Source organism: Gopherus flavomarginatus, chromosome 13 (assembly GCF_025201925.1).
Source record: "Gopherus flavomarginatus isolate rGopFla2 chromosome 13, rGopFla2.mat.asm, whole genome shotgun sequence".
NCBI classification, from domain to species: Eukaryota; Metazoa; Chordata; order Testudines; family Testudinidae; genus Gopherus; species Gopherus flavomarginatus.
In genome coordinates this window covers 28,763,808-28,779,412 of record NC_066629.1, presented here as the reverse complement: position 1 = coordinate 28,779,412, position 15,605 = coordinate 28,763,808, and the positions used below count along the sequence as shown (strand labels likewise).

General features: G+C 44.5%; 2 protein-coding genes across 7 annotated transcripts in view; one reads left to right on the top strand and one right to left on the bottom strand.

The window, feature by feature from the left end:
* Positions 1 to 15,605, top strand: part of IFT46 (intraflagellar transport 46) — a 48,005-nt gene that overhangs the window by 12,998 nt on the left and 19,402 nt on the right. For all 6 annotated transcript variants that reach the window (XM_050922096.1, XM_050922098.1, XM_050922097.1 and 3 more), the window contains 3 exons: positions 3,807 to 3,940; positions 5,167 to 5,241; positions 5,351 to 5,444. In XM_050922096.1, the coding sequence (XP_050778053.1) occupies positions 3,807 to 3,940; positions 5,167 to 5,241; positions 5,351 to 5,444 (303 nt within the window). The remainder of the gene's footprint in view (positions 1 to 3,806; positions 3,941 to 5,166; positions 5,242 to 5,350; positions 5,445 to 15,605) is intronic.
* Positions 9,725 to 15,605, bottom strand: part of TMEM25 (transmembrane protein 25) — a 31,306-nt gene continuing 25,425 nt past the window's right edge. The window contains exon 10 of the transcript XR_007769229.1: positions 9,725 to 10,690. The gene's annotated coding sequence lies outside the window, so the exon portion shown is untranslated. The remainder of the gene's footprint in view (positions 10,691 to 15,605) is intronic.

The window sequence follows — 15,605 nt, the reverse complement described above, 5'->3', positions numbered from 1 at the left end:
CCCCCATCCCAAAAGTTTCCCCAGTTCCTAATGAATGTAAACCCCTCCTCTCTACACCATCGTCTCATCCGCGCATTGAGACTCTGAAGCTCTGCCCGCCTACCTGGCTCTGTTCGTAGAAGTGGGAGCATTTCTGAGAATGCCACCATAGAGGTCCTGGATTTCAGTCTCTTTCCTAGCAGCCTAAATTTGGCTTCCAGGACGTCTCTCCTACCTTGCCCTATGTCATTGGTACCTACATGTACCACGACCACCGGCTCCTCCCCAGCTTTACACATAAGTCTGCCTAGGTGCCTCAAGAGATCCGCAACTTTCGCACTAGGCAGGCAAGTCACCATATGATTCTCCTGGTCATCACAAACCCAGCTATCAACATGTCTAATGATCGAATCTCCCATTACTAACACCTGCCTTTTCCTAGCAATTGGAGTTCCTTCCCCCGGAGAGGCAACCTCAGTGCGAGAGGCAACCCTAGCACCATCTGGAAGGAGGGTCCCAACTATGGCAAGGTTTCCCTCTGCTCCCATTGACTGCTCTGCTTCCCTGGGCCTTTCATACTCCTCAACAGTGCAGGGGCTGTCTGACCAGAGATGGGACGATTCTACAGTGTCCTGGAAAGCCTCATCAACATACCTCTCTGCCTGTCTTAGCTCCTCCAGTTCCGCCACCTTGGCCTCCAAAGCCCATACAAGAGAGCCAAGAGAAATTAACTCGATCAAGGTATTTGAAAGTACAGGCAACAGCAGCAAGTTTTGTAAAATGAGAAAGCATATAAAGGACAAAACTTAACCGATATGTAAAAATATTTGAGAAAGAAGGTTGTATTTTCAGATATGAGCGCGGAGTATAGTTCCGTGGGTCAAAGCAGTTGGGAACCGCGCCCCTGTTTTTTATCCTGGCTCTGAGAGGATAGTGGAGGTAGTTACTTGCTCTTGTAAAACCTGAATTTATTCCCCTAATGTCTGTTGCTTTTGTATGCATGCCAAGTGGATTGCAGGAGTGCACTTTTTTGGTGCAGTTAACTGTTTTGGGGCAGCTCCTTGTATTAATTATAGGTGTTAACCCGCTTAATTTTGGTTTTTTTACTTTGAAATTCTTCTTTATTCACTCCCCTGCAATCGAGTTGCAGCTCCTGTCTCCTGATGTGCTTGGTGAACTGTTCCATATTTTCCTTCATCCGACTGACCAATTCTATGAAAGTTTTGGTTGCTACTGTTTCCTTCTGTGCACTTACTTGTCCCGTTTGACAGGCACCAGTCTAGGTCTGGGTTTAGGTTTTACGAGAACCTGGCTTTTATCATAAGGTGGTGGTTGCAATGCAATGGACCCCGTTTCATCTTTTCATTTTGCTAGGGCCCCCTTTTTCCATTTCTGTCCCCATTCTTCAGGCACAGGGGAGCTACCTGAAGCCAGCTGTTCACCGCCAGTATTTATAACAGGGGACGGCACATGTATTTTTTTTGTAGGTTCCTTGCAGCTGTGGCCAATATTTTATTCTCCTGGTTTATTTGCTCGAGCATATCGTGAGTCTGGACCGCCTGTTGCCCTACTAAAAGAGCTTGGTCTTTCCAGTGTTCGACTGCCGGATTGCCTCTTCTACTTCCCCGGTTTTTCCCATTACTTGTCCAGCCAGTATGGTGGCGTGCTGTTTGAGCTATCTCACTGCCATAGACATTAGTTGAAAAATTCTTTCTTTTTTACTTTTATTGTTATTTTTTAGAGCCTCGGTTTCTACCATTGCTCTACATATGCCAGTCCATGTTTCCCAACGTCCCTTTTAAAATTCATATGGACCCCCCCTTACTGGCAATCCAGCTGGTCCATGAGTTACCAAACTCTGTGGGGATGTAAAGGGAGGGGAAAAGGGGGTTCCCTAGCTCGTGATTTTCTGTCATGTTAGATCGCAGTTCTGACAGCCGACACCTTGCCTACTCACCAGATCAGTGGTCGGGGTCACCAGCGTCATCAGACGCTACCAGTGTTGTGCTCTGCTGGCTTCAGTGTTGATAACAGTTGGCTGCGTGTGTGTTCCCTCTGTATGCTGCCCTGGGTCTGCACAGATAGCTGACACAGCAGACCCCCGAGAGAACCCCCAATGACCACAGACTCTAGTAAGGTACGAGAGCACCTGTCCAGGTTTAGTGTCGAAGAGGAGCACAGTCTCTAGCTCCCCAAATTAGATATCTACGGTTCTGCCAGTGCAGGGGTCAGCAACCTTTCAGAAGTGGTGGGCCGAGTCTTTATTTATTCACTTTAATTTTAAGGTTTCGCGTGCCAGTAATACATTTTAATATTTTTAGAAGGTCTCTCTCTATGTCTATATATTGTATAACTAAACTATTGTTGTATTGTAAAATAAAAAAGGTTTTCAAAATGTTTAAGAAGCTTCATTTAAAATTAAATTAAAATGTTGATCTTACACCGCCAGCCTGCTCAGCACCGCTGCTGATCTGGGGTTCTGTTCACCTAGGCCGGCAGTGGGCTGTGTGGAGCCGGCGGCCGGGACCCCAGACCGGCAGTGGGCTGTGCGGGGTCAGCGGCCGGGAGTCGCTCAGCCCACTGCCACTCAGAGATTCCATCCACTGGCTTCTGCCAGCCAGGATTCTGGCTGCCAGACCCACTCGGCCCACTGCTGGTCTGGGGTCCCGGCCCTGCCCACATACAGTGAGTACCTACCTTCTCCCTGGATCTGGCTCATTCTCTTCCTCTCTCTGCACTGAGCTGAGGGTGGGAGTGCACTAAGCACAGGTCTAGGGGTGAAGGGTCTGGCCAGGAGCTAGAATGAGGGAGGGGGCTCAGGGTTGGGGCAGGAGGTATGGGTGTGGGGCACTTACCTGTGCAGCTCCCATTTGGTGCGATGGTTGAAGGTGGGAATGTGTGTGGGGGGGTGCAGGAGGTCCCGTTTGGTGCTCAGGGTGGGGGTGGGGGTGTGGGAGGTGCATGAGTCATGACGTGGAAGGTGCATGGGAGGTAGGGGGTCTGGATATGTGGGGAGGGATGCAGGTGTCAGGGTGTGGGGGGCTAGGTATGTGTGGAGGTGCCAGAGTCAGGGCTGGGGTTGTGGGGGATGGGTGAAGGAGTCAAGCAGATGGCTGGATGTGTATGAGGGAGGTACAGTCCTCAGGGCAGGGGCCTGGGGAGTGTGCAGGGCACAGGGCGCGGGCCTGGGGGGTGTTCGGGGTTGCGGGGCTCAGGACAGAGGGCTGGGTAGAGAAGAGCGGGCCAGGCTGGGCAGAATTTTTAATGATGACGTGTGCCATAGGTTGTCGACCCCTGTGCGAGTACATATGTGCTCCCTGGCAATGGGCCGGCTCAGTCAGTGGCGGCACTTTCCACTGCCCCCTAGACCGAACAAAGATATCCACTCAGGTGCATTGTACACAGGTACAAACAAGTTACACATCACTCCTGACGTATTGAGGTGCAACCCCTCTATGCAGTAAGGTGCCACCTCTCACCTTGTACGTGTTGGTTCGAACAAAACAACTCTATCCATCATATTCCCCTTTTGTCCCTGTGCTTGTTATCTATGTGGAATGTGCAAGTATTGGAGTGTTCTGGTATCTCTCGTGTCCAGTACCTTTTTAGGTATGTGTCTTTGTGCAACATCAGCCCTTTCCTTGCCAGCTTCTGTGAGCAGGGGCTGCCTCTGGGTCACAGCTTCACTTTGCTTTATGTTAGCAAAGTCTTGACCAGTACTTTAGTTCAGGCCTTTGGCCTCATACCGGGCCTCTGAAACCAAGGGTTTATGTTTCAGGGCCTCATCTTACTACAGCTCCATAACTCTGGTTTTAACATTGACCTAGGAGAAGAAGGTAGCCCAGTTGGCCCCCCAGCGAGGATTTAGTGAGCATGAGGATGGAGAGGATGAAGACGATTCATCTGAAACTGACTCGGATGATGAAGATGATGAAGAGGAGCATGGAGCCCCTCTGGAGGGGTATGAGGGATTATTAATTCCTAATAAAACTGAGACTAGCCATGTGAGTTAAAGTCAGGGTCTCCGTTCTGAGAGAAGACTCCTAACAGGCCAGTTGAATAATGTTACATTCTAGCAACGCTGTGCAGATATATCTTTAGGTTAGATATAGGTTAGATATTGTGGGAATGAGGAGTTTAAAAGCTGAGGTAGATAATTTGCAGGTGCAAGTATCCTCAAACAGTTCAGTGCTACTGTGATTGGAGTGCTGCAATGGGAACTGTAAGTCTGAATCCAAGGTTTGGGAGAGCTGCTTTCAGAGTATCAGCCCTGAAAATGAAGATAGAAGGGTATAGCTATATTAAATGGGGGGGAGGAATTTCATTGACCATGTGGATGTGGACAGGAAGAGTGTCACTGGGGTTTGAAAAGCATCAGAAAAGATGCACTGTTCATATAATAGGACTGTTCTTAAAGAGTTTGGAAATTGGATTCCTAAGCAAGATTCTTAATTGTTCATTGACACAGATAGGATTCTTAGATTTCAAATACTGCTGCCCAGTTTTCTTCCTACAAATACCTACTCATGAACTTTATAACCAATGCAATCAGCCTCTTTGAGGTAGTGTAGGGGGTACCCAGGTAGCCTGAAATAAACTGAGACTCAGTATAATAAACTAGCACTAATAGAGGGCTAATTAATTAATTAATACAGTAGTAGGCCCATTAATATGCTCAATGCATTGTGCTGCACAAAGACAGAGTACATTTACTGCCTTTTTGCAGACAATTCATTTCCATAATTGACATACAGATGTCTAGCATGCAAACCAGCCTGCCCCAATGGCAATAATTGTTATAGCATTACACCTATTGTAATATAACTTTGTTGAAAGTCTGGTCTGCTGCCATCACCATGGTATTATTATTTAAACTCCAATCAAACAAAGGGAGTATCTGGTAAAAGGGGTTGTCAGTGTTGTGAGTGGTGTTCTTACGATGGAAACACGTCTCCAAGAGGAAGAATTTGCAGCATTTCCTAAAGATGTCAGAAACTGGATTCTCTTGATCTCTTCTGTAAATTTGTTCTGTAGCCAGATACATTCCCCAGTATGGGTGTGCTAAGCTGGGGAAGGCATCCAAGACCTTTTCCTCCTCTAACACACCCACAGCGAATCAGATATAAGTACCCCATAAAGTTAATCTGCATGAATCCATTGGTCTTGAATGTCTCTTCTTTTCTCTAGTGCCTACAACCCTGCTGATTATGAGTATCTACCAGTGTCTGCAGAGATTCAAGAGCTCTTCCAGTATATAAGGAGGTGAGTAGAAGGATCACTAGGCTGCATTGGGATGTCCTTCTAGGGGGTGAAATGTTTACAGAAGGAAATGCTCCTTTTCTGGACAATAATTTTCCCGTGTAATTCTCAGGTACACTCCACAATTGATAGAGCTTGAACAAAAACTGCAGCCTTTCATTCCAGACTTCATTCCAGCTGTTGGGGACATTGATGCCTTCTTAAAGGTACCCGGCTTTCAGACCCTTCCCTGTAACTCCGTTGTGCAGGATCGAACACTGCTCTCGCCCATGAAAACAGTATTAATTTAGTGAGAGAAGCAGCATTTGCGTTTCTCTTTGTTGGAAGAGGAGCAATTTCAGCACACGGGGTGCCAAGCTAAGAGCCCAAACCCACTTACGGGGACTTAGCCTCCTCAGCCCATAACCCCTGCTGGACCAGTGTGGGGTTGGTGCACCCCGTCAGAGTGTCAGAAGATAAGTTTTTTACCTAGTTCTTTTACAGACCCATAGAATAGCCTTTGCTAAAGGATTTATATAAATTTCTAGATTTTTTTTTATTAATCCTTGGTAGCCTAGCAATATTTACTGTTGGAGAAAAACTCAGTTCTCACTCTTTGGTTGGGTGCAGCAAAGTCAGATACTTTATTTATTCTCAAGCAATTGCATAGAGGGAAGGAGTGTGCTAGGACACAGAGTTTCCCCCTCCTAGGCAGGTCTCTCTACAGGTAAACAAAAACCTTTTGTTACATACAATAATAAGCCACAGCTGCATTTTTTTATACATTGGTCATCCTGATAACTTATTTTTCTCACTTGTTTTGACTCTAGTCCACATTCTATTTTATCTACACAAGGTCACAACAACTTCACACAGTTCTTTCCCACTCGCCTCACGCAATCCTTGCTTCTACAAATCTTGCGTTATTAGGGTTACAGCTAGCCTGACTCTTGCTAACAGAGACTGTCATGCATTAAAAATCCCTTCAGATCCCTGTCAGTTCTTTCTCTACTTCCACACACATCCCTTTTGTACTTCTAGTACAACAAATATTCTCAAACCTCTATTTGCATTAAGCCATGGATTTCAGATTCTACATCAAATGTTTCAACCTTAGGGGTTTTGATTGCATGTAATGACAATGCATACTTAGCCTGGACATGAAAGGTATTATTATCACGTCCTGTACAACAACAACAACAACGTAATCCTAAACTAAATAACAACAAAAGCAGTAACATTCCCACAGTAATAGATATAATGGGATTGTTATACAGTTTTAGTCACAAAGCACAATACATCATACTTAGTACATAAAGTAGACCCTCTATAAGCTGTATGAAAGGCATTCTTTTCAACTTGATGTATACTTTGAAGCCTATGAATTTGCCCTTGGAATTCAGAGATTCTTTGAACCTCTGGTAATAGAAGCAAATCTTGAAACCAATCAGGTTCTAAACTAGTCCAATTAAAGGATACCTGAAACCTAAGGGCTACTTGTAAAATTCTGTCTGCAGGCCATTAAATAATATAATTGCCTGCAGTAGTAGTAAGAAGTTATTTTCTGTTGTGTTCCTGCAAGTTTTATTTCTCTGATAAATTCATTATTCCTTCTCCTCAATGCAAAGGCACTATGGCCAATGCAAAAAGTAAGAGACAGTGGACATCCCAGCCTAGTCCCTCTGTATAATTCAAACAGGGGAGATTAAGCCCCATTAATTCACACAGCTGCTTTTGGGTTGATGTAAAGAGCAGTTTCAAGTCCTGTCCCATACATACAATGCTGGCCCACAGTTCCTTAATTGGATAAATGCAAGTTCTGCTCTAGTCTATCAAAAGTTTTCTCTGGGTCAAGTGATTAAAAAAATCAATTTTGCTAAAACTGGCATTATGAATGATTGAAAGTACTCTCCAAATATTGTCTGACATTATCTGTCCTTAATGAGTCAAGTTCGATATGGGTTTATATAAACTGAGAGCATGGATGGCAGACAGCTAACTAGTAATTTATTTTGTTTTAATCTTTGCTGTGATTCATCAGTGATCTGAGCCAATAAGAACTGCATAAAGTAAAGTATTTTCCAACTTTAGGGGGACCAGCAGTAGCTTCTTTCATAGGTTGTGGAAGTCTCTCCCATAGCAGAATGACACTGAAGATACCCTTCAGGGACCCACTAATAACTCCTTAACCAGTATGTGAAATATAGCTGGAAAACAGTCAGGTGCTAGAGTTTTATTTCTTTACACTTGCTCTTGCCTTTTGAGATTTCTTCTTCTGTTATATAGACTCATAGACTCTAGGACTGGAAGGGACCTCGAGAGGTCATCGAGTCCAGTCCCCTGCCCTCATGGCAGGACCAAATATTGTCTAGACCATCCCTAATAGACATTTATCTAACCTACTCTTAAATATCTCCAGAGATGGAGATTCCACAACCTCCCTAGGCAATCTATTCCAGTGTTTAACTACCCTGACAGTTATGAACTTTTTCCTAATGTCCAACCTAAATCTCCCTTGCTGCAGTTTAAGCCCATTGCTTCTTGTTCTATCATTGGAGGCTAAGGTGAACAAGTTTTCTCCCTCCTCCTGATGACACCCTTTTAGATACCTGAAAACTGCTATCATGTCCCCGCTCAGTCTTCTCTTTTCCAAACTAAACAAACCCAATTCCTTCAGCCTTCCTTCATAGGTCATGTTCTCAAGACCTTTAATCATTCTTGTTGCTCTTCTCTGGACCCTCTCCAATTTCTCCACATCTTTCTTGAAATGTGGTGCCCAGAACTGGACACAATCCTCCAGCTGAGGCCTGACCAGCGCAGAGTAAAGCGGAAGAATGACTTCTCGTGTCTTGTTTACAACACACCTGTTAATGCATCCCAGAATCACGTTTGCTTTTTTTTGCAACCGTATCACACTGTTGACTCATATTAAGCTTGTGGTCTACTATGACCCCTAGATCTCTTTCTGCCATACTCCTTCCTAGACAGTCTCTTCCCATTCTGTATGTGTGAAACTGATTGTTCCTTCCTAGGTGGAGCACTTTGCATTTATCTTTACTGAACTTCATCCTGTTTACCTCAGACCATTTCTCCAGTTTGTCCAGATCATTTTGAATTTTGACCCTGTCCTCCAAAGCAGTTGCAATCCCTCCCAGTTTGGTATCGTCAGCAAACTTAATAAGCGTACTTTCTATGCCAACATCTAAATCGTTGATGAAGACATTGAACAGAGCCGGTCCCAAAACAGACCCCTGCGGAACCCCACTTGTTATACCTTTCCAGCAGGATTGGGAGCCATTAATAACTACTCTCTGAGTACGGTTACCAGCCAGTTATGCACCCACCTTATAGAAGCCCCATCTAAATTGTACTTTCCTAGTTTATCTATAAGAATATCATGCGAGACCGTATCAAATGCCTTACTAAAGTCTAGGTATATCACATCCACCGCTTCTCCCTTATTCACAAGGCTCGTTATCCTATCAAAGAAAGCTATCAGATTGGTTTGACACGATTTGTTCTTTACAAATCCATGCTGGCTATTCCCTATCACCTTACCACCTTCCAAGTGTTTGCAGATGATTTCTTTAATTGCTCCATTATCTTCCCTGGCACAGAAGTTAAACTAACTGGTCCGTAGTTTCCTGGGTTGTTTTTGTTTCCCTTTTTATAGATGGGCACTATATTTGCCATTTTCCAGTCTTCTGGAATCTCCCTCGTCTCCCATGATTTCCCAAAGATAATAGCTAGAGGCTCAGATACCTCCTCTATTAACTCCTTGAGTATTCTAGGATGCATTTCATCAGGCCCTGGTGACTTGCAGGCATCTAACTTTTCTAAGTGATTTTTTACTTGTTCTTTTTTTATTTTATCTTCTAAACCTACCCTCTTCCCGTAAGCATGCACTATATTGGACATTCCTTCAGACTTCTCAGTGAAGACCGAAACAAAGAAGTCATTAAGCATCTCTGCCATTTCCAAGTCTCCTGTTACTGTTTCCTCCTCCTCACTGAGCAGTGGGCCTACCCTGTCCTTGGTCTTCCTCTTGCTTCTAATGTATTGATAAAAAGCCTTCTTGTTTCCCTTTAGTCCCATAGCTAGTTTGAGCTCATTTTGTGCCTTTGCCTTTCTAATCTTGCCTCTGCATTCCTGTGTTATTTGCCTATATTCATCCTTTGTAATCTGACCTAGTTTCCATTTTTTATGACGCCTTTTTATTTTGTAGGTCACGCAAGATCTCGTGGTTAAGCCAAGGTGGTCTTTTGCCACATTTTCTATCTTTCCTAACCATCAGAATAGCTTGCTTTTGGGCCCTTAATAGCGTCCCTTTGAAAAACTGCCAACTCTCCTCAGTTGTTTTTCCCCTCAGTCTTGATTCCCATGGGACCTTACCTATCAGCTCTCTGAGCTTACCAAAATCCGCCTTCCTGAAATCCATTGTCTCTATTTTGCTGTACTCCCTTCTACCCTTCCTTAGAATTCAAAACTCTATGATTTCATGATCACTTTCACCCAAGCTTCCTTCTACTTTCAAATTCTCAACGAGTTCCTCCCTATTTGTTAAAATCAAGTCTAGAACAGCTTCCCTCCAGTAGCTTTTTCAACTTTCTGAAATAAAAAGTTGTCTGCAATGCAGTCCAGGAACTTATTGGATAGTCTGTGCCCCGCGGTGTTATTTTCCCAATATATATCTGGATAGTTGAAGTCCCCCATCACCACCAAATCTTGGGCTTTGGATGATTTTGTTAGTTTGAAAAAAGCCTCATCCACCTCTTCCACCTGATTAGGTGGCCTGTAGTAGACTCCCAGCACGACATCACCCGTGTTTTTTACCCCTTTTAGCCTAACCCAGAGACTCTCAACACTTCCATCTCCTATGTCCATCTCCACCTCAGTCCAAGTGTGTACATTTTTAATATATAAGGCAACACCTCCTCCCTTTTTCCCCTGTCTATCCTTCCTGAGCAAACTATACCCATCCACACCAACATTCCAGTCGTGTGTATTATCCCACCAAGTTTCAGTAATGCCAACAATGTCATAGTTGTATTTATTTATTAGCACTTCCAGTTCTTCTTGCTTATTACCCATATTTCTTGCATTTGTATATAGGCATCTAAGATACTGGTTTGATCTTGCCTCCCAGCTTTGCCCTGACCCTCCTTTCTCTCTGCCATTATAGCCCATGCTCCCTCCTGTTTCCGACCCATCTCCCAGGTCTTGTTCCCCACTTACCTGTGGGGTTTGCTCACCTGTCCCCGTTGAACCTAGTTTAAAGCCCTCCTTACTAGGTTAGCCAGTCTGTGCGCAAATAAGGCCTTTCCCCTCCTCAAAAGGTGAAGGCCATCTCTGCCTAGCAGTCCTTCCTCGAATAGCATCCCATGATCCAGGAAGCCAAAGCCCTCCTGGCGACACCATCTTCGCAGCCAGGCATTCACCTCCACGATGCATCTGTCTCTGCCCGGGCCCCTACCTTCGACAGGAAGAATCGAAGAGAATACCACCTGCGCATCAAACTCCTTAACCCGTACTCCCAGAGCCCTGTAGTCACTCTTGATCTGCTCAGTGTCACACCTCACAGTATCATTTATGCCCACATGGATGAGTAGCATGGGGTAGTAGTCAGAAGACCGGATAATCCTCGACAATGCCTCTGTAACATCTCGGATATGGGCCCCTGGCAGGCAGCATACCTCCTGGGATGAACGGTCAGGGCGACAGATGGGTGTCTCCGTCCCCCTCAGCAGAGAGTCTCCAACCACCACTACCCTACATTTCTTATTATCAGTGGTGGCAGCAGACCTCCCAGCCTTAGGGGTACGAGGCTTCCCCTCCTTAACTGTTGAGGGTGATTCCTTCTCTCCTGTATCAAGAAGAGCATAACGGTTATCTGTTACCATAGCAGGAGGGTTCGCAGCAAGGGTGGAGCACTGCCTGCTGCCAGAAGTAACCAGCTGCCAGTGTCCACCCTGAGCCATCTCCTCCTCCACCGGTGTGTCAGTAGTCCTGTGAACTGGGACAGCTACGTCAGCTGTCTCCACATGGATACTGTCCAGGAATTGCTCATGGATACAGATGTTCCTCAGCCTAGCCACCTCCTCCTGTAGCTCTCCCACGTGCTGCCTGAGAGATTCCACCAGTAGGCACCTTTCACATTGGATGCCAATCCCAGCCTGGATATCAGTAAGTGGAAATTGCAAGTTACAGTCTTTGCAAACCCACACCAGAATCTGGGTAAAAGCATCCATGCTTTGGTGCTCTGTCTGGCTACAGGCGCAGGTGGAGGAGACAGAAGCAGTGCTGCCACAGGTGTTGCGGGTCCTCCTAACTATCGTAAGCCTCCCTCTGTCAAACTCTCTCAAATTCCCGTCTGCAGCTCCCTGTCCGCTCTGCTCTGCTTTAAACAGAAAGGTTTTGGATGTGCCTTGGTTTATAGGTTCAGGGGACCAATGGGTCACAGATGAGACCGACAAGGAACCCCCACTCCCTTCCTACTCCCCTTCCAAACTCCCTTGCGAAACTCTAACTTTATCTAAAGTTTCTTTATCAGTTTTGTTTATCTTTGGCAAGCCTGCTAATTCCAAATATTTTTGAATTACTGCAGATACGTCAAACTCTGAAGTTTAGGGTTTTGTATAATAATGAACAAAAGTAGCATGTTTCACTGCATTGTGTAACTGTCTTTTGCTGATTGTTTTTAATTGCTGGAATAATATATTCCTCTCTAATCCCTTTCTGCCATCAGCACATTGTTTCCCCTGATATTAGTTAATTGTTGATGTACTTTTTTGAACCTGTAAAAGCAGCAAAGAATCCTGTGGCACCTTATAGACTAACAGATGTTTTGGAGCATGAGCTTTCGTGGGTGAATACCCACTTCCTCAGATGCATGTAGTGGAAATTTCCAGGGGCAGGTATATATATGCTAGCAAGCAAGCTAGAGATAACGAGGTCAGTTCAATCAGGGAGGATGAGGCCCTGTTCTAGCAGTTGAGGTGTGAAAACCAAGAGAGGAGAAACTGGTTCTGTAGTTGGCAAGCCATTCACAGTCTTTGTTCAATCCTGAGCTGATGGTGTCAAATCTGCAGATGAACTGAAGCTCATCAGTTTCTCTTTGAAGTCTGGTCCTGAAATTTTTTTGCTGCAGGATGGCCACCTTAAGGTCTGCTATAGTGTGGCCAGGGAGGTTGAAGTGCTCTCCTACAGGTTTTTGTATATTGCCATTCCTAATGTCTGATTTGTGTCCATTTATCCTTTTCCGTAGAGATTGTCCAGTTTGGCCGATGTACATAGCAGAGGGGCATTGGTGGCATATGATGGCATATATTACATTGGTGGATGTGCAGGTGAATGAACTAGTGATGGTGTGGCTGATCTGGTTAGGTCCTGTGATGGTGTCGCTGGTGTAGATATGTGGGCAGAGTTGGCATCGATGTTTGTTGCATGGACTGGTTCCTGAGCTACAGTTATTATGGTGCAGTGACTGGTGAGAATATGTTTCAGGTCGGCAGGTTGTCTGTGGGCAAGGACTGGCCTGCCACCCAAGGCCTGTGAAAGTGTGGGATCATTGTCCAGGAGGGGTTGTAGATCCTTGATGATGCGTTGGAGGGCTTTTAGCTGGGGGCTGTATGTGATGGCCAGTGGAGTCCTGTTGGTTTCTTTCTTGGGTTTGTCTTGCAGTAGGAGGCTTCTGGGTACACGTCTGGCTCTGTTGATCTGTTTCCTTATTTCCTCGTGCGGGTATTGTAGTTTAGAAAATGCTTGGTGGAGATTTTGTACGTGTTGGTCTCTGTCTGAGGGGTTAGAGCAGATGCGGTTGTACCTCAGTGCTTGGCTGTAGACAACGGATCGTGTGATGTGTCCGCGATGGAAGCTGGAGGCATGAAGGTAGGCATAAACACAAATCAGACATTAGGAATGGCAATATACAAAAACCTGTAGGAGAGCACTTCAACCTCCCTGGCCACACTATAGCAGACCTTAAGGTGGCCATCCTGCAGCAAAAAAACTTCAGGACCAGACTTCAAAGAGAAACTGATGAGCTTCAGTTCATCTGCAGATTTGACACCATCAGCTCAGGATTGAACAAAGACTGTGAATGGCTTGCCAACTACAGAACCAGTTTCTCCTCTCTTGGTTTTCACACCTCAACTGCTAGAACAGGGCCTCATCCTCCCTGATTGAACTGACCTCGTTATCTCTAGCTTGCTTGCTAGCATATATATACCTGCCCCTGGAAATTTCCACTACATGCATCTGAGGAAGTGGGTATTCACCCACAAAAGCTCATGCTCCAAAACGTCTGTTAGTCTATAAGGTGCCACAGGATTCTTTGCTGCTTTTACAGATCCAGACTAACACGGCTACCCCTCTGATACTTTTTTGAACCTGTGTTTTTATGAATGTCACAGCATATTTATCTGCAGTTCTGGTTTTATTTTTCTTAAGTGCTGCTCTCTTTTTTCTATTTAGAGGCTCTGCTTATCACCTGGCCCCTAAATACTGCTTTACCTGCCTCTCAGAGAAGACCTCTTTTTATATTGTCTTATCATTTATTTTAAAGTATTGAACAATGTCCTCTTTAATTACTGCAACCTGATTTTTGTCCTGTAGAAGCAAGCAGCTCATTTTCCAAAAAAGTGATCTTAGGATGATGCTAGCAAATATTACTTCCCGTGAGGCATGACCTGACCATGTAATGGTGCCAATTTCCATAGCACTAGTCTGCTTCACTAAGGATTTAGTGATTAACATTAAATCTATTCTAGTATATAAATTATGAGGGTATGAAATAAAATGTAAGAGTTTGTTCCCCAGTGTGCAATTCTCTCTAGCAATCTGAGAGATTGAATTGTTGGCATAGAGAAGTCAATTCTGCACCTGCTTCCCTGTCTATTTTGTCTCTTTTTTTATCCAGTCTGCCCCAGTAAGGTGTATGTGTGCATTTGAAGTCTTCTCCAAATATAATTTCCCGGTCTCCAAAATGTTGCAGTATTTGGGCGAAAACTGGTCATGAACAAAATTAAGATTGGAAATTAGAAGACAGTTCCTAACTATCAGAGGGGTGAGGTTCTGGAACTAGAGTTGTGGTGGCAAACAACTCAATTAGTTTTAGAGAGAGATGGACAATTTTGAGTCTGATTGTGTTTCAAGGTTGGTTGTGATGGTAGGGGGCCAGGCTTAGCAGCCCCAGGACTCACTTCCAGTTTACGTCTTATGTTCCTAAAAGCTCAGCCTTCAGTGTTTCTTTTGACCATCAGCCAGGGTCAGGAAAGGATGCTCTCCCATGTACTCTGCTGTTGTTTTGTTTTTTTATCTCCTTCCTTTCAAGCATCAGGGGTGGCCACAGCTGGAGACATTGGACAGGGAAGCCTATGGCCCTGAGTGGCACCGAGCATCCTCTCTCTCAGGTGCTTGGCTGGCTGGTTCTTCCTCACATGCTCAGGGTCTAATTGATTGCCACATGTGGGGTCATAAGAATGGCTTATTGAAAAACTTGAAATTATTATGATGCTTTAGCTATTTGAAGGCATGAGTCCTTGTGTGGAGATTGTCTCTCTCATTTCTAATTGCATTGTATTCACAACTGTGTGCCTGTATATGGCTTGAATTTTGTTTGTGAACTTCCATAGTATTTTTTCTTTTTGTATTAATTCCCCACTGCCTCCCTGGTTCCCTCCCCTCTCCTGCATTCTCCTTACTTAAATCCAAAAATAAAATACCAATATGGTGTATAAATCAGTCCCCAAACAACTGTGCTTTGCTGAAACCTAAACCCTTGTACTCTCCCTATCAACTTTGACTGCTTCTCTTGCAATCCAAAGGGGGTATATTCTCCTCCTATGGGCTCTTAATCCTCTATCATAGGGATAGATTATCATCTGGTCATTTGAATTACATGGGGGGGATTAATACAGGACCCCTAAGGGCTCCTCTCAGTTTGCTCCAATCTCTTCTGTCCGTGCCCACCATGTACTCCCCTTATTGTCCTTTATTTTGTCTACTTGTTAAAATACAGAATACGGTTATCAGAATTTTGATCACTCCAATTAAAGCAAGTTTAGTACTGTTTCTTACAACATAACATAGTTACTTTTCAAGTGTTTATCAAGTGTTCCTCAGGGATCCAAGTCCTCTTGTTCAGCCTCACTTCTGCTATTTCAGTACATTCAGGAGTCTTTAGTCTTATATTTTCCTTTCCTTGGATTTCACCATCTACCAAGGCTTTCTTCAGAATTTCATCCTTAGTTTTATCTCTGGATTATCATCCAGTATGTCTGAGATTTGGATTTCTATCCTGAGTGACTGGAGTGTATTGGTTTCTCTTATTTACAGTCTCTTACTGTATCATATCACTGATATTGGAAACTGTGTGAGAGTGTAAATGG